We start from the raw sequence: 25,945 nt of genomic DNA, 5'->3' as shown, positions 1-25,945 counted from the left end.
TTCTTAAAGTCTTTGACGTATAGAGAGCATAAGGGAGCACGGGGGATCTAAAGGCGGGATAAGCTGCCTAACTCAGCGGGGTGAGCAATGGAGTTTCGTGCATGTTTAAGCTGCAAGAAAGAAGCGAGGAGCTGGGGACGTGAGGAGACAGGGAAGGTGCGAGCGTGGAAATCCTGGCGTGGGGGGAAGCGATTGTGAAACGGCATTTTTATGGGAACTCCGAGTGCCGGCTATACCAAGCACCTAGACTGACTCTCCCCCTGGATAGATCGGCCCTTTCATCCTCAGCCAGGCAATTACAGTCTTGGCATCGTGAGTAGTCCCCGAGCTCAAGGAGATTTATTGGTTTTGCAGCAAAGTGAGCTGAGCAAGATGATGACTTTCGCAAACAGACCCAAGGAAGGACGTAAAATTTTCTGGGCAGATTTTAAATGTAAAATATACTTGAACGAACAATGTAATAGGTAACTCAGTACTTGTGTCCCATAGTCAGATATGTATTACAATTTAATTTTAACCTGGAGAGTTTGCCTGTGAGAGAAGCTTTAATTAACAACACTGTAATTCACTGCTTTATTGCAGTGTACCAGTGGAAAGGTTTCCACACCATGCACCTGTCTGCTAAAATACACCAGATCTAAGAAGATAATCAAGTAACTACATCTCACAATAATATGGGGTGTAGGCTTATTGAAATAATTGCAAAGAATCCTCTCTAAATCAATGGCCTTGGATTAAAATATGAAAAAAAATCCCAACTTTCTTAAAATACTTATAATTGTCTTTTTGCATGCTCCTAAGCATTTCGGTGTGTACTGAGCACGTGATACTACTCCACTTTTATATCCAATCTTATCGTCTATGAGGAAAAAAGTCATACTACATGCACATGCTTATCTCTGATAAACAATCTGGAGGTTGTAAAAAGAGTCTTGTACTCCTTGGGGGATGTTAAACATTAATAATAACTGGGATACACAAACAAGGTCAGTGTCCTGATTGGATTTACACACATATAGCTGAAAGTAAGTATTGAGTGTAGTGAAGGCTCAAGAGACCTTAAGAACACTTGAATATGTGATTCTTCAAAAATCTAGGCAAGTTAAGCCAGCTAGAAGCATAATAAATGACTGCTCATATGACCTGGCATCTGTGTTCACCACAGTGCTGCTTAGTGGATAAATACACCAAAACACACCCAGAAAAACAATGAAACTAGACTGGAGCTGGTAAGGATTAATAACTTTTTGACATTGCATGTGACCACGCTGTACTTTGAACAATGTCATTTAATTGGTAATATGCATTAACTTGCCCTCCAGAATTATTAATAATTGTAAAAATTATAGCTATTTTCTCCTTTGTCTCCTTTGCTTTGCAGCCAGAGACTTGATGACCTCCTCTGGCAGTCAGTGTTACACAATGACCACATACAGCACATATAAAGATTGCTATTATCTTTTTGGGTTTTTTTATATCCTGTAATGACATTGAGTCTCCTTTTTTTCTTCTTTTTATTTTTTTTAAAGTTTTGAAGTTCACCCATCGCTCATCGTAATTTCATAGCCAGATGACACGGACACAGCGCGCCCTGCATGAATAAGGAGATGGCCCTCGTTCCAGGACGACGCACAACAAATTAAGACGACATTTGAAATTAGCTGCATCTTTCTAACTGTTTGTATAGGACAGCAGAGCATATGGTTTCAAGACTTACCTGAGGTTCCAGGAGCAGACGTGGTTTTTTGTAGGGAGCTTGTAGAAGAAACAGACCATGCCTTAGTCGATGAAGCACCCAAACTCACATTTTGTGCCAGCTGTGTTGTGCTTGCTTGTGTAGCTGGAAATGAGAGAGATGTTTGGGTAAGATACACCTATATAAGCATTGTCTTAGATCCTGGACCATCCCTCAGACTAACGCTCCCATGATCATAGAAGAGTTTTAAGGTCAGGAAGCACTACAGCTTCTGTCAAGTGATAAACCATCCTAATGGAGTTGTTACCGCTGGCATAGCTGAGGCATCTTTAAAGCACATCCTATCATCAGAATCAGCCTCACATCTGTGCCAGGAGACAGCCCAGAGTTCTGCCTTGGGATCCCAGAATAACTACACAGTCTTGCACCAAGAGCAACGTGAGAAGAGAGAAGCTCACTCACTGCCCTCTAACTTCTAATGCATGAAAAACTAAAGTGTCTTATTTCTGTTCTCACAGAGTCAATAGAGGACCAAGGCCATCCGTGTCACAAGATTTGCAGCCCAAGGTGGCAGTCCAAGACGATGGTGCCTGAGCCTGTGGAGCTGAAGGTCACCGAATGACAACAAGAAAGAACTTAAGCTGTTCCAGCACAAAGGATAATTCCTACATCTCTGCTCATACCTCAACATAACAACAGGCAAGACATTGCCTACTGAATAAAACATTGAGGTGCCCAAGAGTAACCTTATATTTCCTTTGTGATATAAATCAGAGATGCAACCATGCTGTAAACTATTTTCAGTGCCTCTTCATATGAATTTCAAACACTGCAACTAGAACAACTTTAAGACATGTTTTAGTGCAACATCATTCATGTGCAACATGTAGATCTTGAGGAATGCTTCATCACGCAGAAACTCTGATTACCAGTTTGGCCACTTAAAGAACCCTTTTCTCAGCAAAAACCAACCAACCAGCCAACCAAACCCCCAAAGTTCCCTATTCTACCACCACACACCTTTAACTTGACCCTTCCCCTCTTGTTTATTAAGTGCAGTAACTTGGAGGTGCAAGCTTCAAAACTCAATAAGCTAAGAAGGAGTGAGCTGAAGCCACTGGAGTCAGGGGGTTCATACAACTTTGGGAACTGAGAGGAGCTGGACATCCAGGGACGGTATCTTTGGAGGGTGAGGCACAGAAGGAAACCATACTGAAAATTGTGCAAAACAAGCTTAAATGCCTAAAACTCTCCCTGGGATTCTAGTGATGAGAAGCACAATTTCACTGTCAGCTCCCTCCAGAAACTTTGGTCTTGTACCCCTTTAAAAATGCAAGACTAATCTGCAGTAGAGCGTAAAAAGCACCTCTACCTCATTTTTCATAACACAAGGATCTGAAATCTCCAATAATTCCTGTATTCTCACCATAGAAGCCTTGAATGAATCTTTAAAAGTAAATTTTTTCTTCTTTTGATTCTTTCTGTGGTTGCTTCAGGCTCACATTTTAAGTGTTGAATTTCAATTTGGGATCAGTTAAAAAAAAAGGCTAAAAACCCAAAGAGCCTCTCTCTCCCTTTAAGATGCATGGGCTTCATGACTAACAGCAACCATCTTGTGGCTCCCTTATCATTAGTAAAAGCTGCATGGGAGAATGAAAAGTAAGGCAGAATAACAGTGAGCAGAGACATTGAAACACAGATACACTTTGTGAACACCGCGAAACAATCAGGTGTGTGGGAGATATGAGGAGGGAGGCAGGCAGCTGCCTTGTAACCGCCGGGAGAGCTGTTTTCCCATGGGCATCCCATGTTCCAGGCGTCCTATCAGTCCTGGCAGCCGCCCAGCCCCGGGTGCTCCTCTGGTGTTTGGGAGCTGCGAGAACAGATTGTTCTCAGGAACACGGGCTGTGCACTGGAGATGCCTCAGCGGGGGATCGGGAGGGGAGAGATGAGAGCGTTTCTATGCTTTTTCTATTTTTTAAATCAGCCTCAGTGAGATTCTTCCTGCAACTCAGGTATGGCCAGGTATGACTCACACCCTCACCTAGGGCTTAGCGTGAATCTTGTTGCATTGATTAAGGCAGAATGCAGAACAGGCTCACTGCTCGAGGGGTGAAGCCGACGTGCTACAGCGCAAAAGCCTGCGTGGCAGATTTCACCACTTCCAAGACGAAAAACGCAACCTGGCAGGGAAGGTTCCCTTAATTCCGCTGTATTACTCTAAGATTAAATCCCAGCACCCCAATTCTCTGCTGACTTGTGGCTTCGGAGCAGCTTTCAAGCAGCATCCAAGCCTTACGCCTTACACACAGCAACACACTGAGCAGATCGAATAGCTTCTGCGCCAAAAGCCCACGGGAGCAGGAGCATCCATCTCCAGCCACTGCGGCTAGAAACCCGCCTCTTTGATAAATCCCACAACTCATATCTATGCGAGGTTTAATTTGATCTCGACGGGAGGAGACGGCGCGAAGGCCTCGCCGCGGTGCCCGTGCTCTGCGTGGGCGCACGGTGACTCAGTCCCGCCGTCCCCACCGAGGCGACCCGTCGCTGCAGTCGTTCATCACGCCGCGGCTCCGCCAGCTGCCGGGCGCGCAGGAAAGCAGCGCAGAAGGGCGGCCGCCGCCGCTGCAAAAGCGCTCGCAACATCGGTTAATGGGCTGATTGTGAATAAAAATGGTAAAGATTGTAAAATAGCCGTCCGGATAGGGATGATTGCTGCAGAGGCAGGGCTCCCTGGTGGTGATGCAGCTCTCCCTGCTGATATTTTGATAAGACAAATGACGGTGTGTTAACACGTGTTTGTCAAAGGGATAATCAACAACAGGGAACCTAAAGCTGCTCTGCAAAGCTGCTGTCTGAGCCTCTGGTATTTCCTTACTCTTTCTGCCCTGAAAACCCTTCATTTTCTTTAACCAGCTGCAATTTGACACATATTCTCACTTGATCTTAGCGTGATTTTCTACTTAACCTACACACAATCCATATATATTTTCACTTTTCCCAACAGTACTTCAAATTTTCTTTACAGCAGGTTGTTACCTCACTAGCTTTGACATCCTAAGATATTCAAGTAAGGAACAAATGCTCCACATATACTCTATGCATTGCATATAGATACCTATACATGTGTAAAAACCTTGCTTGGCTAATCAATGGAAACACCTTCACAGGGCAGAAGGAACTTCACCCAAACCGCATTATAAACGCCAGCACAAGGGCTTTGTTAGACAGAAGACTAAGCCTTCTCCCCTTAGCTTGCAGCTTTAGCATAAACACACATACAGGCCTTGTCCCTATAATCAGTAACCTGAGAAACCTTTCACATTAACAAATGCACTCACGAAAGCTTTGAAAAATCCCAGTGTAGCAAAACGAATGCAACTTCATGCCTGTTGAGAGGAATGGAAATTGGCTAGGGAGGAAACCAAGCAGATTTCAGTTCTAACATTTACACCTATAGCTGATGTTGTCTGCTAGCTTTGCATTTTCGGGTAAGCAATAAACCCCAAGTATTTAAAAATATATGTTTTAATGCATCTCTTTGCCTAACATCTCTCAGGAGCCAACTACACTCAGTGTTTACCTGTAGCATGTGATAACGACCTGAGGACAATTGAGCAACACGTGTTTAGCATAACCTTCTTCTGGCAGTTTTACTGAAGTAAAGCTTCCTTCTTAACTACCAGTGGTTTAATAAGAAGAGAAAAAGTTTTCCTCCACTCTTTCCTTTTCTCAGTTTTTAATATTTCATTGCACCGCGATGTATCATCATCCAGGAGAGTGGCATGAGATAAATCAGAAACACACCAGCTGAAAATCCACTCTTACTTGTAATTTAATACCTTGAGCACTGACCTTGCATAAGATGCTGCTCCATTTCCAAGGGAGAAAGAACACAATATTTCATTGCATTTCATTTCGTATTCTCTTTGATAACTGCAAGTGTCCCAGAATACGAAATCCTGATTGCAGATGCAATTTGCTGTAGTGTGGCACCATATAAATTCTTGTTTCGGGGCCTAGACTGCACAAGCAACATCACTCTCTAGATGTGAACTATCGGATTTGACCCCTTATATTAACATACAAGGTTAAAGAGACAAGTCTTATTGCTGGCTTACAATGTAATAAACAGGGCAGGAGGGCAAAGAGGGAGAGAACGTACTTACGGCCTGCAGAGGAAAAGAATATTGTAGACTATGAAAAAAAAATAAGACAATGTCCTTTGCATGATTTCACAGTGTATGGAGCACTGGGGGCTCTTCCTGAATCTGTAATAAAAGGTGACAGCAGCCACAGAAATTGCAGTGGAGACAGGAAGCCCTGTCAAATCTCTGCTGTGTGAATGCGGTCATTTGCTGGAGCTTTTAGCAGGGATTGAAGCAGAGAAAGCAATGGTCTCCATTGCAAAACAACAGAGGTGCTTGCTTTTTCTTAAAAATCAGGTGTAGCAAGGGTAAATTTTGAAGGGTCACAAAGGTACCCCCAATTTCTGCCTTAGTCCCATATGGTCAGCCCAAAAGGGGGGAGAAATGAGTGCTAGTGAAAGAGAACAGACGACTTCCATCTTCTGCCCATTTTGAGAGCAGACGTCTTGTAATGCCTGTGCTGCTGGGGACGCTGGCCAGGGCTGGGGGATGCACTGAAGACACCAACACCTCCCCGTGCCAACGCGTGGGGTGGAAAGACAGAGATGAGAGTGAGAGGCAGGTAAGCCCTGCGTCTAAGTTCATTTACAAACCATTCTTATCACTTTTTTTTGGAGGGTTTTTAGCTTAAATGAGGAGTTTTAAAAAGAAATGACAACCCGAGCAGCTGGGGACTGAACTCTGGCTGGTGGGAAGAGAAGTGAAGAGGAATACAAGGGAAGCGCGTTGTGAAAACTTCACACCCAGCACCACCAGACCCCCAGCACCAGTTTTTTGGGGCATCAGTGCAGCGCTGCACTGGCAGCCTTCCCTCATTACCTTTCCTTCCCTTGCTGGGAGCTCTACCTGTCACCAAGGTTTAGTTCCAGGTGGCCGTGCTGCTCCGGTACCCACAAGCTAGGAATCTCCATCAAACCAAAAGGACCAGGAATTGCATCCGTAACGTGATGCTCCATGCTACGGGCTTTTGACAGGCCCACAGGGTCACAAAAGCAAGCTTAAAAGGATTCTTTGTGGCCTTCGGTACCACTTCAGCAGCTTGTGCATCGGGCAGACTGTGTTCTGTGAGTCACCAACACTGGCATTTAAAAGCTGAGCTAAGACCAAAAGACTTCTGGCTGGGAATCAGGATGCTCCCTGCACCAACACGGAGGGGAAGATGCATCAGCAGGAGATGTAACCCCAGACTGGATGGGTCGGGTCCATGAGCGGTGGCTTTAAAAGGCTTTAAAGGAGAATTCGCACAAAGCAAGCACGAAGGCTAATTCACGGGAGTCCCTTTTTAGGCAAGGAAACCAAGGGAAGGGAAGTCAAGTTCTAATCTTTTGTCGCAGTTCAGTATACTCTAAATATCAATTCTGATAATATTGGAGTACCAGTGACTGCTGAGTTAAATAACTAGAGTATTCCTTTTTTTATATTTAATTGACTCAAAATATTAAAAATGAAGTATTTCAAGGCTCCAGTTCAGCAAAAGACTTGAGCAAATATTTACAGTGTAGTTCATGGACAAGAAAGGGAGATTGAATTTCATCTTAAGTTTACTGAGCTCCTTTTGGATGTTATTATACTTGTTTGAATTAATCCAACAACTTGCTGGATATGTGGAATTTTTTTTTTAATGATATTTTTCTAGAATCCAATCGGATGCTCTGGGCCAACACACATATTATTGTGAAGATTTATGAGGAGTAAAAGTATTTCCTAAGATTGAAGCAGGGTAATTAGTACCACCTCTCTGCTTTCAGTACTGTAACTCATAATAATATAGGACATAATTAACTGTAGCATTGAAACATATATAAAAATAAAAAACAAAGGGGGATGTTCTGACACCACTCTGACGACAGAATCATTCATTTTTTATGAAATTCTTACTTAAAAACAAAGAAACAAAGCCACCACAAAACACTGAAGAAAATAAAATATTAAGAACCTTCCAAATACATCTAACCCAATTATAGCGTGATTAAAATCCTGTGTAATGGCTTCAGATCAACCCCACTACAAATTAAAGGTATAATATTCTTTGGGTAATATTCTAGGGCAAGATTCGTTAAAGATATGCAATATGGTAGAATGAATGGCTCTGCTTCCCCAAACCTCTAGATCCAAAACCCAAACTACTCTTCTTGACCTTCTTTAATTGCTCCACGCTGTTTTACAGAAATGTAGCATACAGTGAATCGGAAATGGCTCAATGAAATTATCACTTACTGGTTGTTGTGCTGTCATTTTTACTTGCTGCTGTTGTGGTGGCTTTTACTGGTGGTCGCGTTGTTGTACCTTGTGTTATTTGTTGCGTAGGATTAATTGAAGGCGCCGTGGACTCTAATAAAGGAACAACATTCAAATTATTTCCTCTATTTTATATACATGCATATGCATACACACAAAACACACCAATTGCCCTGCTTGCTGCTCAGCTTTAAATTATCAATATGGTATTTCATTTAAATTGAAGATCAACAAGGACAGGGCTCCCCACTGCAGAGGAAGCCACTCCATGTCCCATAAGTGGGTCATCCCACTGAAGACAAGCCTGTGATAACGCATTTACAAGGCCTGGCTTGGACCTGTCTTGATCCTGACCAGGAGGAAGCTCCTGCACACCTGCAAGGTTTCACCAAAGAGTTCGCTATCTGTAAAACAAACCCCCAGGCCAAGAGGCACTGCTGCTTAATCTCCTGAAAGACCACTGGAACAGCAACAGTGGTTAGGCTCAAAGAAGTTTTCACTTACTGTTTGTGATGGGTTCATCCGTAGCCCTGATTGCAGTTGTTGCCAGCACTGATGCTTGTGGTGTTGTTGCTTGTGGAGTTGATGGGTTCACAGCTTCCGTTGCTGCAAGAAAGGCATTCGCGTCTTTATTGATCTATTTTATCACGCATAAATAATCATCACACACCTCTAGCTGCCTTCTCTCCTCACACAGGCAGTGAATTTCTGTGTAAATCCTGGCCCTTACAGAGCTTTCTTACCCACATATTTTTAAAGAGGATTCACAGTGCATGTGGTTGGTATCAGAGGAAGGTTTGACCTGTGGACTGTCCGCAAGGTGCCCACAGAAAGTCAGCAGCTGCACCTTCCAGCCGTCCCCTAAGGAAGAGGCAGATGCTCTCTGGGAGTTATACAGAGGTGCCTGGCATGACTTCCAAGGGAAGAGGTGAGGGGAAAGGAGCCTGGCATGGATGGATGGGTTCACTGCGCTGCTGGACTAGACTTCTGACCAACGTTTTGCCGCATACTTGCTTAATAGGAGGAGGGATGTAAACTCCCCAGAAAGAAGTGAGTGACATCCAGGAACAAAACTTGTGTATTATAGGTAATTTGCAGTCTCTTCTTCCTGAAGGAGAAGAGACTCTACTAGTCTTTGTGCAATTTTTTCCTCTCCTCTCTGCCATCCACCTCAAGCCCTGGTTGAGTCTTCTTCTCCGGCAAACTTTCCCACACCTTCTTCCTCCGCATTCAGATTTATGGGGGAAAAGAAAGCACCTGGCAGGTCTCCCTCTGAGGTGCGCAGCAAAGCTGAGGACGCTGTGGATGAGATCAATAGTATCCGCTAGAAAGTGATGTTCTCTGGGATGAACTTGGTGCCCTTTGTAAGGTGAGTCCTGGTAGTTCTCTCCTCCAGAGGGGTGACATTTGGAAGCTGAGGGGAGGGGAAAGAGCTCCATCAGGCAGCAGGCATCGTTCCAGCTGCTGCTGCTCGAGAAAGAGCGGAGCAGAGTTCCCCAGACATCACTAAGGCGATAGCAAGGTTTAAATCAGCGTCTCGCTGTGCATGGATGTCATACAGCAGGTCCCGTGTGCCCCGGCACATGCTCAAAGGAGCGGACTGGCCAGATTGCTACTGAGGAATCTGGGCTAAAAAACCCATAACCAGTCATTTTAAGAGCCCAGCTTTCAATTCTGTAATCTAATACGAAAAGAAAGCATTACTGTCAGCTACAGAGGCTCATTTAAATCCCTAACAACAACCCAACATGTGTCCTACTACCTATTCTAGAACTTTTAATGGATGGGATACATGAAAGAATAGGAACAAATCATGACACAATGTCATTTTCTCTCATATGACTTGAGTGCTTCTAAATGCAATGTTCACAGCGTAACTCTAAAAATATACTCTCTTCTTCTGCTTTCAGTTTGTTGGCTGTTCACCTAGAATAGCAGTGCCTCAAAGAACTGACCTCCTTGGGAGCTTGCTCCACACCCACCAAGCGCTTTAATCTCATAGTAGGCTGCTGCTGATTTTCTCACAGGTATAAATAACAACACTGCTTTCCCTTCTGGGACAAAAGCTACAAGAGAAATTTCAATGAAGCACTTGAAGAGCTCATTTACTGTGAGGTCTCGGGCCTTTGTGAAATGTCTTTGAAACAGACATGAACATCAGGGGTTTTGAAATAGAAAAGAACTGGACACAATTTGAAAAGGACTAATTCTTCTGCTCTAAGAAACACAATATATGCACATGTCACCTTGCTGCATCTTATTCATCTCCATTACTAGAATTTCAAGTGTATGCATCATAATCATATCAGTGTTTTCAGCTCCAAAACAGACTCATTAGTATCTCTATTTATCAAAAAACAGAATCCCATGTCCAAGATGATATTTAGCTCACATGAATGAAATATGGTCAATATTGATTTTTCATAACTACAAAGCTACACAATAAGCAGAACCGAGTGTGTCGGTTGGAAATGTAAACCAGAATTCACAGGCTTCTATCATCTGAAGCAGTTATTTTCTCTGTTAAGTTTCATAGTTTTAGGACTTTAAGACTGATCTAGTTAATAAAAAAAATAGAATGCAGCTTTTGAAACTGAGGGTACTGGTGCCACCCCTTTACCCCCCAAAATTAATCTTGACATCAATAGTTTCAAGAATTTATCGGTAGCATTTTGCAAATGACAGCTTTATGCACATGTATTCTCTCCTATTAACTGGGGCCCAGCATTGACATATATTGTGTAATTCTTCACTATTAAAGTCCATACCCTCTTCTGTAACCCTACATTCATCGAAGCAGCTACTCCCTGCTGCCATATCCCTTAACTGATGCCCTTTCCCAAATTATTCTCAATTTGACAACCTCTTGAATGATGAGTCTTAGCCAATTTGTTAATATCTTATCACATTTGAGCCACCGCTTGAGAGCAGAGGAACTCACCAAATTTCAGCCTTTTTCACCTGAAACAAAAAGGCAGCCTGCTTAAATTAATCCTCTCCTTACTAAGATCTCTCAATCCTTTCTTCTCAACAGAGTTTTATAAGAGGCCCAGGGACATTGCTCTACAATCACCTTACATCAAACAATTCACCCAGTTTCTCCCAGAAGCTGGAAGAGCTGAAAGCTAAAAAGGCAATGGGTGCTTGGGAATATCTGATAACAGTAAATCTGAACTCTTACCAGATTTTGATGTTAATGCAGAAACGCTTGTAGTGATGTTACTGGTTGGAACAACATCATCTGAAACAAATAGAAAGAATCGTATTACTTTAGCCACCTTCCAGATCTATTTAGCACTACATAGGCACACAAAGCAGAGAGCAGTGAGGACCTTCCTGGAAAATCAAGTTCAGAAACCTGTTAGCAGAAGCAACCAAATAATATAACTCTGCTAGCAATCTTTTCAAGCTGTATCCTAGTTTTGCCCTCACTGTTGTAATGGGGAGCATCTGCTACAGCCTCCCGCCTTCGACTGTGGGTTGTTTTCCAATGGGTATTAGCATCTCTAAGACTAGCTTGGAAAAAGACATGGAGCAATTAAAGCTTTTTTGCTAGCTCCTCCTCTCCTTGAGTACAAGCACAGCTCCTCTGGGTCTCCAGAGCAAAAGATTAACTAAAACAGCTGTCTGCAGGAGTAAGCACCCATTCTCCTGCCTTGGAGGAATGAAATTGTGCTAGGTCACTGGCTAGTGAAAACACATCTGGAGGGGTTTGGGTTTCCAGCATCACCCTGATACTTGTATGGAAGAGGAAGAGGAGAATTCACTAACATGGCTCAGGAAGCACCAGGCTGAGTAATGAGTGACTTTCCCCATTGCCCTCAAGACAGTGCTCCAGCTGTGGGGGGTTTACTGCAGCAAATGATGCCGGTCTTAAAAATCCTAGGTCAAGTTAGCAGCTCAAAGTCTCCAACTACCTGAACAGAGGTTGGAGCATGGAGGGGGTTGGGCTCTGCTCCCAAGTGACAAGTGATGGGACAAGAGGAAATGGCCCCAAGTTGTACCAGGGGAGGTTTAGATTGGATATTAAGAGAAAATTCTATACCCAAAGTGTGGTCAGGCATTGGAACAGGCTGCCCAGGGCAGTGGTGGAGTCACCATCCCTGGAGGGGTTTAAAAGGCATTTAGATGAGGTTCTTAGGGACATGGGTTAGTGCTGGAGTTCAGTTGGATTATGGTTGGACTCAGTGATCCTGAGGGTCGCTTCCAACTGAAATGATTCTATGATTCTATGAATATTACAAAACAAAAAAACCGCCCCAAAAAGCCCCACCAAACAAAAAGCAAAATAATTTCTGGCTGTGCTGAAATGTTGTAAGAGCATAACTTCACTAGAGTTTTGGCCTCAAATAAGATTTTCAGTCTTGTTGCTGGGGTGTTTATATTATTCTGCTAAAAGAAGTTTGGGGGGTGATGAAGGGGGCAAAAAAACCTACACTGAGTCAGAAACAGTGGCATTTCTTAACCGTTTTACACCACTGTGAGACAAGGGTGAGTATGTTTGGGGAGTACAAGATCAGCTGTGTGACTGAATGGGAGAGCAAAACGGTGAAGATTAATCCCCCAGCGCTTTCAGGTTTGGACGTGACATCCTGTCGTGCCGCATTTGTGTGCTGGAACACAGACATTGCAAAACTGAGTCAGGACAGCATGTCACTATTCTTGTGTGACTCCATTCATGGTAATATCTGCTGGCATTCTCTCTTTTTTTTTTGGCTACAGGGCAGAACAGTCAGCTTTGTTCCCTTTGCTCAGCATGCTGTGCGCCGATTAACATTTCACGAGCACCACCCGAGGCCTGCCAGAGTCACAGATCTAACCTGGAAAAAGAACTAATACATCATAAAATTGCAGGAGCTGTGCAGACACACATTAAGGTCTAGTCAGATGAGCTCTTACAATTCATTTTCAAGCAGTGTAAGGTGTTATCAGCCCTCTTGGCACCTGTGCACTTCTAATGGGTCTCAGCTGGGATGTTGCCCCTTCCTAGTGAGCCCCACTTTCTTGGGGCTTTTACCTTTATACTGGGAAGACTAAGATAAGCAGGTTTTGACCTTGTATTAATTAGGTGCCTGTTATTGATATAATCAAGAGAGAAAAAAAGAAAAGGCAGAAATGACCATGTGCTATTACATCAGTACAACTATTTATACACTACGGGATACTACAGAATGCAAACTGCTAAATATGAAACACCACATAAAACAGCTAATACAAAAGCGAATGTCAAAAAGTCAGACTAAAAACATTTATAAAGATAAATAGATTGTTCAAAATATATATTGACTAAACTAATTATTGAATTTGAATGCTGTCCAGTTTGCCATTAATATGTGATTATGAGAAGAAACTATTTTTATGGAAAAGTCACTGTCATAACAGAAACAGAGTGAAATGTCCTGTTAGAAATCTTCTTACTTGACCTTGTACTAGGTAGACAGGAGCATATATTCATATTAAATCCCCTTCGTTCAGATCAGCACCACTTAGGCCACGGCTGAAGTTCTTGGTCCAGCTTTGGAAGGGTGTTGAGAAGGGTGAGGATGTTAATGAAGAACCATAAAAATCATCAGTACCATAAAAAGGGTGTGAGCTTGCTGGGTTACAGCTCTCCTGGATATATCAGCACCAATAAGACAAATGGCTATGACTGTGGAGTAGAGATTACTCCATCCTCCCTGGAACTTGTGTGTAGAACAATACAGTTTAATGAGTTTAGATGGAGCTTCTGGAACTTAGTCTTCCTCATATAGATCAGCTAGGTTATTTCTATCCATTTTGCCACACAGATACTCCTTGTGTCCCATAAATAAAAGAGGAATATCAGTATATTCTTACTTTCTACAAGACTACAACCTACAACACACAATGGCACCGCGCTCTAGCATTAATGGAGTTGTGCAAGAAACAGGTATTTGAGGTCAGGATCTCAACTGCATCTGCAGTTTTTTATCATTTGGATCTCCCAGAATAATGATGTGGATACAGGCTGCAAACTTTGCATTTGCAACTGACGTCAGCTTTCTCAATATTTTGCTTTTGTGTTCAAGCGCAGAATAAACTCTCTGAAAATACTGCAGAATGCTGGAATGTAGGACTGAGCAAGGAATGGCATTAATTTTAGATAACTGTTGTTATTTCAGTTCTCCTTCTGCAGTTTATGTTATTTCTACTACATACAGCTTTCCCCCACTCCCCACGTTCTAATTGCACAAATAATAACTACCTAATGCCAAGAGAAATACATTGCCAGGAAATCTGCAGGTTCAAGACATGCATATTTTTAAGAGCAGAGGGGTTTATCTACAGTGTTTCTATAAATCTTAAGAATTGTCATCCCTGTAGTACTTTCAGTTTCACCTGGAGAATTTGCTTAGACCGAAATTGTGACATGAAACTTCCCAAAAATCAAACAACGGTGTTGAATTGCGGTCATAGGTCAGTCACCAAATGGCTAAAAATGCCTAACCAAATTACTTAGAAAAACAGTAAACACCCAAAAAATTTATCTTAGAGGAAGCATAGATGCTTCTAGATCACAAAAACTTCCTTTTGGGATGTACTGTTACAAGAGGTTTAAGTGCAATTTTAACAGTATTGTTCAAAATCATTAATCGCTTTCTTCCTATTCAAAACCTCTATGATCTCAAGTATGAAACCTATCAATTAAACATTCCAGAATTAAAAAAAAAATCCAAAACCCAACACAAACAAAACCTGCAGATATTTTGTTCTACAAGAATTAATTTGATAAAAGTAATAGTATTTCTAGTACATTTAATCCTTAAGGACTCATACTTGAAATCTTTCCTCTACAGTCACATCAGCTACATTATAAGCAGGAATCAAAGTTCTGATGTAATCCAGTGAATGTCTGGAGCTGATAACAGTGTGTAGTTAAGGATGTTAAATTAAACAAAGCCGTTTGCAAACGTCAGGGATTTGAAGCAAGCTCAAAGAAAAATACACAGCCTTCGTGTCTTCGTATTTCCTCGGCACGCTAAAGCAATACCCAAGGCATGGCATGCCTTACGCACACAGTCGGATGTGTCTGCAATGGTATCTGCATGCAAATATTCACGCTGTGACAGCACCTGGTGAAAGGAAAGCTGCATCCCCAATAACAGTCCCTCACCGAACCACCACGACCGCAGTACGATCATGGGTCAGAATTGCACAGTGTTTTTACAGCCCGGTCTCACAAAGCCCTGTGAGATGTAATCAGGTACTATGGGCAATGCTAAAAACCACAAGGCAGGGAGAGAGGCCACATTCTTTGCTGCTTGGTGGCAACCAGCTGGAAGCCTGGGGAGGTGGGGAACCAGCTCCCGTTTGCCAAGCTGTTACCTTCCCTTTCAGTCACTTCTGTCTTCAGCAGCAAACCAAAGGCTACTGGAGAGAGTGCGGAGGGGGGAACGGAGCTGGTGAGGGGCTGGAGCACAAGTGCGATGAGGAGCGGCTGAGGGAGCTGCGGGGTTCAGCCTGGAGAACAGGAGCTGAGGGGAGACCTGATCGCTGTCTGCAACTGCCTGGAAGGAGCCTGGAGCATGGAGGGGTTGGGCTCTGCTCCCAAGTAACAAGTGATGGGACAAGAGGAAATGGCCCCAAGTTGCACCACGGGAGGTTTAGATTGGATATTAGGAAAAAATTCTTCCTGGAAAGGGCTGTCAGGCATTGGAACAGGCTGCCCAGGGCAGTGGTGGAGTCACCATCCCTGGAGGGGTTTAAAAGGCGTTTAGACGAGGTTCTTAGGGACATGGGTTAGTGCTGAAGTTAGGTCAGGTTATAGTTGGACTCGATGATCCTGACGGTCTCTTCCAGCTGAAATGATTCTATGATTCTATACAAATCCTACATGTTGAGATCCTACATTTAAGTTCAACTTCCTACTTCTCCATTGTAGCTCGTGGTTTGCAGGCTGGTGTCACACGACGGAGACATCCTGATACAAAAAAAGTGAGGAGAAACATGGGCAGGAGCATGGGGGGAGACACCAAGGCAGGGAAGAGAAGCCCCTGGTCCAGAAAAGCACCGTTCGCAGAAAGCAAAAGCAGCTGAAAACAGGCGAGAGAGGAAGACGTTGGGGAAGGGAGAGCATGAATGCAAAGTCCCATAGCCGGAAAGGGAGACAGGGACGGGGCTGCTCCTGCCCGGCCTGGGAACAGACAGCGTGTGGGACTCGGGCTCTGCAGAGGAAACGCGAACCGGGTGGGCTGGAGGCTCCTGGCAGCAAGAGCTGAGGAGAGGAAGGAAAGGGAGGGAGCTGCTGCAATTTCTCCAGCAGGGAATGAGGAGAAGGCAGGAAAAGCGGCTTTGGTGCCAGCACTGTCCCGGTGCCCCCCTGCTCGCCCGTGCCCCAAAACCAGCACTAGCCAAGAGCTGCTGGGAATCAGCAATTCCCCAAGCAAACCACGCTGTTTCCACAAAGCCAGCAAGGAGCTCCTGCATGGGGAGTCACCACACAGAGAAATACTGGAAATGCAGCTGCCAACATGGCTGTAGGTTGTTGAGGGCTCCCCCTTATCAAAAACAGTAATGGGGACAGTTGGATGTGTGGCCCCATGCCTTATTTAGCATCTGAAATGACCCTAGCACAGCACACTTTGCCTCTTCACTTGTGTGGACGTAGAAACCTGGGCACTGACCGGCCAGTTTCATGGTTTCTTTTATTGACTCGGAAGAAATACAAGCTCCCTATCAAGGGCTTTTAATCACAAGCTTCCTCAGTACACTTTCTGCTCCTACGTGAAGCTTGGTGGGTATCTTTATTACTGTGCATTACAGAAGGATGAGCACGTTGTTCGCACTCTGTAAAGTAATAAATGTGCTCAGCATGCTCATCAGCACCCCAGCCTGCCTTGGACAAAGGCTCCAAGCTCTGTTCTTCTCTTTATTTAAACCTGTTAAACCTATTTAATAGGTTTTAATTAAACCCTTTAAATCTATTTAAACCACCAGATTGTCACCCTTTGATGGTGATATATTTGTCTGTCCATGTGTAAGATAAAAGGTAGGAGTTACTCTGGGTTATTTTATAGTATGAAAAACAAACCGCCACCCCCCTTTGTGTTAGTCATGCTAAATCAATTTGAAAATGTCTCTAATGGGTGCAGTTTTATATAGAAAAGGCTTTTTACATATTGTGCATTGCTGAGTAGGACAAGAAAAAGAGGAGAGCTGTTCCCCTGCAACAGGAAAGAAGAGGAGTGTTGGTGTAAGTCACCTCCACCCAGAAGGAGGAGAGAAAAACTATGTCCTTCTCCGGGTAACCCTTATAATGCTTTTTCCTTACCGTGCTATTTGCAAGCCTATTTTTGTTTCCCAGGAAAGAGTGTGTTTGGGTAGGGCAGATATAAAACAGGCAGACGGGAAGCTGAGCCCAGGTCAACCGGTGGCTCTTCTTTGCAATGTGCCGCAGCAATTAGCGAAATCATAGTTTGTGATCCGAATGCACCCCCAGGAAAAGGACTAATTGTATCATTCAGGAAAGGGTCACTGCAGTGTCTGCTGTGATGTATTTATTCTTAGCACGTCTGGGATCAGCCCAGGCACCCATTTCAGCCGCACCCGCCCATGCCGCTCTATTCCTGACCAAGCTCTGAAAGCCCCTGGAGCATCAGAAACCTGTTCCCATCTGAAAACTTTCTGCGGAAACACTGTAAATCGCTCCTATAATTAATGTAATTCCATGCTCAATCAAGTCCCTCTCGCCTTTGCCACATTGCCTAGAAGAAAGGCTAAATGGTGCAGAATATCCCAAAGGGAAAGCCCAAAACAGGCTTTGCAAGCCCAGAGTACAGTCTCATTGGAGTTAAGGATGCAAGGATGAAGGATACATATTGAAAATACCTGATTTCTGTAACTGGCACATACAGCCAATGAAGACCTTGTCTGTGAATACCTTGCAAAGCTGACCGAATACTCATAATATTTTTAATTTCTACCAACGTGATACAACCACTGCATGAATGCGTTGTTCCATTCCTACTCAAACCCTTCTGCTCTTCTTCTCCCTTGGCCATTTCTTCTATACATGACCAATCTTCATTTTCCAGTTTTTGCACCTGAAAACAGTATTTTCTGCCGTTTCTTGGGAATGCAAAGTGAAAGCAATTAGCGAGGAAGCAGACAGGGCGTTGCAAGAAAGTGTCACTAAGCCAATAAGATAAATTGTGCACTAGTTCACCTAAATTCAGCAGCATTGAGATGTACTAGCCACATGATGCCACTAGCACAGCGAATGCCTTGCAAAAGCAAATAATGAATTCCTCTGGAGCCATTTGAACTAGACAGGATAAAATGGACAGAAAACCAAGATACAGTCCTGCACCAGGAGATTTTTTTGCCTCTAATACCTGTGTTTTGGCTTTCACTTGCTCTCATTGGTACGTCTTGGGGATCAGCTTATTTGCCATAAATCTTCAGTAAGTTCTTCCTCTTGTTACACATTGGAAACTACTTGAGTTGTTGCAAAGGAAGCCCAACAGTTTGGTAAATACATTTGCTGCCTTCTGAACCACAGCAAATATATTAATATGCTATTCTTGTAAGAAAGAGCCTTCCTAAACAGAACCTAAAGCTGCTCTACCTTAATCGCCTTTCTGGGCAGTCAGCTTTTGGTGCTGGCTGTAATTTCCGAGATCTACAAGTTTTGTGGCAAAGCAGAGTTAAATTCATAGGGTGTCCAGAAAGCTCCATAATTCAAAGAATTCAGTTGTTTTCAGAAAGAGCAAAAATGAGTAACAACAATCGAATTGCACGCTGGCCCCAAACATTTCTTTTGAGATGCCACAGGCTTCAGCTTTTATGACCAAGGAGCCAAGGGGAAATTATGTTTGGGCAACCTTGTAGGGGTTTCAGATAGTTGAATTCCTGGGCAAAAAAGCCCAGATTTTGGCTTTGGGGGACTCTGAATGGCAGTGGAAGCATTAGCCATGTACCATGTCCAAAGTCACTCCTCTACCAAAATGCGACACGAAGAACTTGGGGGTGAAAACATTCACCTTTCTCATTTCTTGCCAGAGTAATCTTCAACTTTTTTGCCATTTCACCTAAAAACGTTTGGTGACATTTTTGCTTGCACAGCCTTTGAATGAGTTCACGAACGCTGATGTTTATACCATCTATATTGCTATGATATATAACCCGTCCTGAAACAAGGAGGGTCAATTCATTTGTCAAGGAAAGAAGATTTCGGACTGTCCTCCCACTGGGATGGATAGCATACACACATTAACATTTAGAAGGTTATCAACACTGTATTTTAAATAAAAGCCTAGACTGTTGAGCATGTGAAGAAGTGGGAGACGAGTAAAGTGAGGGAATATATGGGGCTCTGATAACTCCAAATAATTATCATGCAATGAAAATACAACTCAACAAATAAGTAATGTATTTTACAGAGGAAATTAATGCGAAACCTTGGTCAGGAAGGTAAGTAAATCTCCTGGCACTGTTTTCCTTAGACTAAAATCCAAGGTTTTTGCCATTCTGATCAGCTGTTGCCTCAATAGCCAAACCTGTCAAGCCCAAATACGATTTTCATCTTCTGCTTAAGATTACGAAAGGAGAAATCTGCAGGAAGTATAAACATCTCATTAATATAATCAGGGATTTAATTGATTTAACGGTAAAGTTTTGATTACACCGACACTCCTCAAACCAAGTACCACACTGAGAAGTGCTTTTTAGAATGAATACATATCTTGTAGAAATCCTTAAACAGCAAGGCTGGTGTAGTGCATAATTTCATTAGAGCGATTAGACGAGGCAGAAAGGTTACAGCAGATGAATATGATGCAAAACTATGCGCCGATTGCTCTGTGGTCTCAGCAACCTGAGATGCGTTGCGTATCTACAACGTGCAGCTAACAGCCAGGAGCATGTTAGTGCCAATGGAAAAAATGAGATTAAATATTGTAAAGTACTCTGATAAACAGGCTAGGATTTTTACCTGTACCAAAGTCAAGCAAGCATCCCTTTTCCACATAAAAACAGGCAGAAAATCCTTGCTGTGTTACTAGTTTGAAACATAACCTTTGGAGCATTAGCTGGCTACTCAGGCCTGAAAGGGGCTGTTGTGTAGCCTGGCTGCTGAGGAATTAGACGTTTTGCAATTAATTTGGACTCCTCCAGACCAGCCTCTAGTGCATGTGTGGGTGGCATCGGAGGGCTTCCTACCCAATTTCCACCTCTCCTGCAAGAGGGCAATACCCCCGAAGATCACATCTGCTGCATTGGGTTCCCTTAGAGCCATTGGATCAGCAAGTGATCATCAGAGCTTTCTCACACGGGGAGATAAGGTTCAGAGACAGCATCATGTTAAACTGTGTCAGACCTGCTTGCAAGTGGGTCTGGGCTGCTGTCAGGACATCTAAGGATCCGCTTTCACGAGGTGAATGCCAAGGTATCGCTACCTGATAGCTCAGGTGCTGGGACAATGACAGCGGTTTGCATGGCAGGACATGGTGCGACTCAGGGTTTCGAGTCTTCTGTTTGAATCTGGGACACCTATTTTTAGCTGAAACCAAAAGTAAATGTTTGTCTTCTAGGGGAGCCAGGTCTTTAATTCTTGACTTGTATTTGGAAATAACAGCTGGTACACACGCAAATCCTACATTGTCTCTCTGTTTACGGAATTGCAAAATAAAACCATTAGATATTCTTCCTTGAGTTGTCTCAGCAAAAATACAAACAACACCCCACTCCCCCGCTTTGTGAGCAACACAAATATTAAGGATGTCTTTCCCATGTGATTTTACTGTGGGGACTTATTCATCTTTGAAGTGTGAAGTTAGCCTGGCTACTGAATGGTCTCAGTTAAAAATACTCCCTTTCCTAGGTTAAGAGTGTCTTAAAGATAATTTTTAATTAGTATTTTTGCATGTTTTTCACATAGAACTCAGATGTACAAACAATTCAAAACCAAATTCAAGGTCCTTTCCTATTTAGTAAAAACTTACAAAACCAAAACATACGCCTCAGAAGATCGTTTTTGCTAATTTATAAAGAAGAGCTCCAAGTTTTAATCCAGATTAAAGAGCTAAATAAAACAAAACATTCTGGTAAATTTATAGAAGAGACAACCATTTGTTGGTCATGTTATGTGGCATTATGTATTCTCAGGTTTGGAAGCAAATGCAACTTGCCCGTCCAGTTCAGTTTCTGTTTATTTTGGCTGCAAATCATAATCTCCTTATCAAGCAGGTATCAAGCCATCTGCTTCTATCCTCAGTAAATGCAATAAACTTGCATGCAGGTTTGGGGCTAGAACAAGGAGTTTTCTTCTGTCCAGTAATAAATACACCTTTAAAATCCATTCGGTAAAACCAGCCCAATATGAGAAAGCTCTAATGAATGAAAGGAATGTGGCAGTGGGGGAAGGGAGGAAAAACTCAATTAAAGGCGACAGTAAGTTCCAGCACTACAATTTTTGAGAAAAAATTGCAAATTGCAAGGAAACACCCAAAATACTTTATTTTTCCACAACATGCAAACTTTCAAGATATTCAAAGTGTGAGTTCAAGAAAGCTAAAGGTGTGAAAAAGCAGCTGGTTCTCTAAAGCCTATTCGTTTCTCAAATTTTCAGAGATAAGACGATGATCCAACTGTGACAGTCTGTGCTCTCCCAGAGCACAGCCATGAATAATAACCCAGAATGATGGGAGACCATCCTCCAAAGCTTTCGTTGCTCCAGTTTAGTTAGTATTTAATTTAAAAAATGAATTTTTAAAAGGCTGAGAGCGCAAAAGATGGGAAAGGAAAAGGCTGTCCACATTCTCCAGTTAACATCGACAAGAGCAGAGTTCAGGTGGCTCTAAATGTATAAAGTCACTCCAGGAGCTCTGTTTTAGTGGAACTTTTCCCAAGCTATCAGCCTGGGAGCCAGGTTTAATCTGCGGTGTTGTAGATTAGGGACGATATCAAAGGATCCACAGCATCCCCTTAACGGAGAAGGGGGTCGGGAAGCACATAACTTAGGGTTCAGTCACAGTGTAATGCAACAGCTCCAAATTGCTTCAGTGGCCTTTGGGCCACGCTCTCAATGCCAAGATTTGTTCCTCCCTTTCCAAAATGAAAACGACCCTTGGTTGGTTTGTTTGGTTTTTGCAGTGACATCGACTTTGATGAGAGCATCCTTGGAAAAAGGTACTCCCAGCTATCAACAGGGGTCGCTAATCAAGCGTTAATAAACCCACCCACCGTGTGTCTACAACACCAACCAGTGCATTCCAGCTGCTACCAGCACCTGCACGCATCCAGACCGATGCTAAGAGGAGCACAACCCCGCTCCTTCCTGCTGTTTTTTCTACAGGAAAGAAACCTGGGTGTCTGAGTGAGAAGGAAGCTGTGTGTGGAGCACGTTGTGGAGCACATCTGCTGGGCCATGGAGCTGTAGCCAAGCTGTATTAAAAGGCCAAAGCACAGGAAGATGTGACCTCTAAGTGCTTACATTTTAAACACGCTGCAGTTCCTCACCCCTCATATTTTAGAAGAACAACCAACACCTTCACACATTTTAAGAGTACAGACAGATTCAAGAGCATCTACATTGTATCACTATCATTTAGCAATATATTCTTTGATCTACTCCAGTTTGAAGCTGGAAATGCTATGAACCAACCCAGAAAGCATTTCTGGGTTGGGAAAGATTTTGGAGCAGGTAAGAATAAAGGGCAATATACCAGGAGGACTGAACACCTTGAGATGAGCATGGAGGAACTTCTGCTTTACACATGTCATTTGGTTCTCGAGAAGGGGGACGAGTTGTCAGGAGGCCACTGTCCTCCACACCTGTACATAACTGAACCTCCAGTAATTTGCTGACAGAGGGTAGATCCCACCAAAGCATTAGGGACTTTTGACTATGCAAGATCCCAAGATGAATAGAAAATTACCAAGAAAGCACCGCCAGCACGCAGGTTGAAGACAAGGCATGAAATTTGGAAGCCCCAGAGGAGACTCAGTATGTTCTCAACTAACCACAATGAAACACCCTTGTCCACTTCTGCATGATTTACAAAAGTTACAAAGACAAGCAGCTTGTGTGTTATGTGAAGAGACTGCAAGCCCACACATGACTTGTCTTGGTAAGCTTTGAAAACAAACTACCCCAAAACCTGGGGGAGGGAGTACTAAAACACCGGGGTGTGATTTGACCTTCTCTAAATTTTACCGAGCATCAATTTTAAAATACTAAAAGTGTTTCTAAGCAACTGGAGAAATGTCTTTCTGCTTTCTCCAATGCTCAAAAAGGGGAGACTGAGCATGAGGGGACTGGTGTCAGCCTCCTTCGCTTTCATCCTTCTCTTCAGATCATCAGATCCCGCTGTTACAGCCCAGATGTCCCGGCCACCTTAGCGATCACTAACAGTGGAAATCCAAAGACTTTGGTCCAGCCTCACATAACAGACAATAAAGCTGCTCCTGTCTCAACAGGTGATGCGTGGGGCAGCCTGAAGGAAGCTTGGCCAGAGTATGCTCCTTTACTTTCACAAGGTGGATAGAGACATATTGCAAATTTCCCCACACAGTCTTCATTTTCTAATATGAATTCACCAACAGAATTTCACTGCTGTGTCTACCTTGCGATGAAGCATTAAAAAAATACTTCCACAGAACCAAAACTGTTCAGAGCAAATATATCCTAAATGAGATTTGCTTATTCACTGTCATCAGTTCTGCCCTGTTCATACCATGCAGAGGAGGGAAAATCCTTTTTGAAGAAAGGATGGTATGAAACCGACAGAATTCCTTCCACCTTTGCATGTTGCTTTCTGATAAGCTTTACGGACTGTTGTGTTAAATATGCTCCTTTTGATCCAACTCCACTTCGCTTTCAGAAGTTGTGAAATTAAAGGTTTAACAATGACAGGAAGGCTATTTTTACTAGGAGCAGCAGACAGAGAATAAATAGTATCTCAACACAGACTTTTGGGACTTGTACTTACTTAACATAGATTTAAAACCAGATCTTTTTGTAGCACAATCTTATTTTTAATCTCCTTTATTATTTCTTTTTCTAACAGCAGTGAGCCCAAGCAATAGCATAAGCTATAACACAAAAGACGTTTCTAGATTTTTAACACATAACCTGAGCAAAAGTTGATTCACTTTTTGTAGATCAGCGAATTTAGTTTTATCAATCTTTCAGCTTCTGTTTCACAAGCAATCTATAGGCACTTGTGGAAACTTTGGTAATGAGTATTCACACCAGAAGGCCAGCAAATGAAATTATAGATACAAAGCAGATTTGACTTCAGATGTATCTCTTGACAAAGGTGATGAAAGACTCTGGCCCTTGTTGCAGTTTCTCTCACCCTTTCAGGTTTTACTAGTTAATTCCCCTGTAAAAGCACAAACTTTCGAGCTAAAGAGTAATGAAAACAGATTTCAGTGATCATATGAACACCACAAAGTTTGGTTAAATCTGTGCACTTGAGAATCGCTTTCAAAAGATATCACACTCAGTAACTAATATTGCCCCTAGGCTTGCATCCCTCATTATTTGACACTCAATAAATGTTGTAACCTCTATATCTTTGGGGGTAAAACTAAGATAATCTCCAAGAGATACCCTTGGCCCAACTTATTGCTGGCACAGAGCCAGGGAAATCCATTAGGATAGATTTGATTTGCAGGGGCAGTATTTGCAAAATCTGACAGACATTTCAATTCCTCCCCTTAAAGCCATCTCCACAAAAGCTGCTTTATTCAAAGAAGAAAAACAGAACAGAAAACCTTTGTAAATACACCCCTGCTTTTAAATCTTCTCAGATTGAAGAGCTTCACGACACCCAGAAAGAGAGCTGTCACAAAAATACAATGGTAGGAAAGTTTTCCACAGAGCACATATAACTCAACTACCAGTTAGTACCTTCTTCTCCTCCAACACACAGCCTTTCAATCACTGCCTTAAAATAATAATTTAAAAAAGCACCCAGCTACTGACAGCTAAGCTTTTGCTCACAAAACACCCCACAAATGTGACAAGCCTATCCAAAAAAGCCGAAGAACTTACCTCCCACAGCGCAAGCACAGAGTGCAGCTAGAATAAAGAAGGCAATCCCCAGGAGCTTCATGCTTGGTGGTGGTGGTGCTGTCAGCTCTGCCTCGCACAGCTGGGCAGGGAGTGCTCTCTCACGCTGAGGCAGGCCTTAATTACCCCATGGAAAAAGGTGTGTAGGGACTGTGCCTAGTCACTGCCCATTCCTGCTTATTTTGGGGACTTTGATAAAGAACAGGAGGAAACACAACATACTCCCTCTGGGAGTGCAGCACGGAGGAGATTTATTGTTTCAGTCCTTACAGGAACTCCTTTTCTTTGGCAGCGAGCTGTGTTTTTGTTAATACGTTATTTTGTTCTTCTTCGGCTACGAGGTCAGGAAGATTTTTGAACAGATGCAAAACTTTCTTTAGAATATGCTACACATCACCAGCTTCCATTCTGTAGCTGGGAATACCTTTAAAGGGAACATTTATGAGCAAGGAGGTAGTGGGGGATAACACAGCAAGGAATGGAGGAGTGAAACGAGCACCAGGAGCCCTCACCTGGCTCTTTTTTGTGTTGTGTAAAGTGGCTTTGGTGAAAATCACAGCTGCTTCCCGTTAAAGGCAGAGAGAATGCCTCCCTGAGACAGCTGCCACCATGGAAGGGGGAGGATGCGAGGGGCCACCGGCACAGGGCGAGGAAGTGATTCCAGCAAGGAATTTTTCATTTGAAAAGTTGAAACAAGTCTAGGCTGTGTCTGCTCCATTAGTAATGGAAAGGATTTTTTAATTATTCTTTGTCTGTATTTGCTGTGCCGTTGGATGGGAACATAGTGCCCACAGTGAGCCTCTTACCTGGGCTGTCTAATAA

General features: G+C 43.1%; 1 protein-coding gene across 6 annotated transcripts in view; it reads right to left on the bottom strand.

Moving 5' to 3' along the window:
* EMCN (endomucin) overlaps window positions 1-25,315 on the bottom strand; it is a 47,737-nt gene extending 22,422 nt beyond the window's left edge. For 5 of the 6 annotated variants that reach the window (XR_011738942.1, XR_011738944.1, XR_011738945.1 and 2 more), the window contains exons 1-5: window positions 25,106-25,315; window positions 11,267-11,326; window positions 8,590-8,691; window positions 8,065-8,178; window positions 1,718-1,840 (exon numbers count right to left, since the gene is read on the bottom strand). Coding sequence is in view for 2 of the 6 variants with exons in the window: in XM_071808240.1 (XP_071664341.1) it covers window positions 1,718-1,840; window positions 8,065-8,178; window positions 8,590-8,691; window positions 11,267-11,326; window positions 25,106-25,166 (460 nt within the window). In the remaining 4 variants the exon portion in view is untranslated. The remainder of the gene's footprint in view (window positions 1-1,717; window positions 1,841-8,064; window positions 8,179-8,589; window positions 8,692-11,266; window positions 11,327-25,105) is intronic. The other variant, XM_065837681.2, reaches the window with a different exon arrangement.
* Between the last annotated feature and the right edge of the window lie 630 nt (window positions 25,316-25,945).

This window comes from Patagioenas fasciata, chromosome 4 (assembly GCF_037038585.1).
Source record: "Patagioenas fasciata isolate bPatFas1 chromosome 4, bPatFas1.hap1, whole genome shotgun sequence".
NCBI classification, from domain to species: Eukaryota; Metazoa; Chordata; class Aves; order Columbiformes; family Columbidae; genus Patagioenas; species Patagioenas fasciata.
The sequence above is the reverse complement of the archived record's forward strand: the minus strand, read 5'-3'. Positions and strand labels throughout refer to the sequence as shown.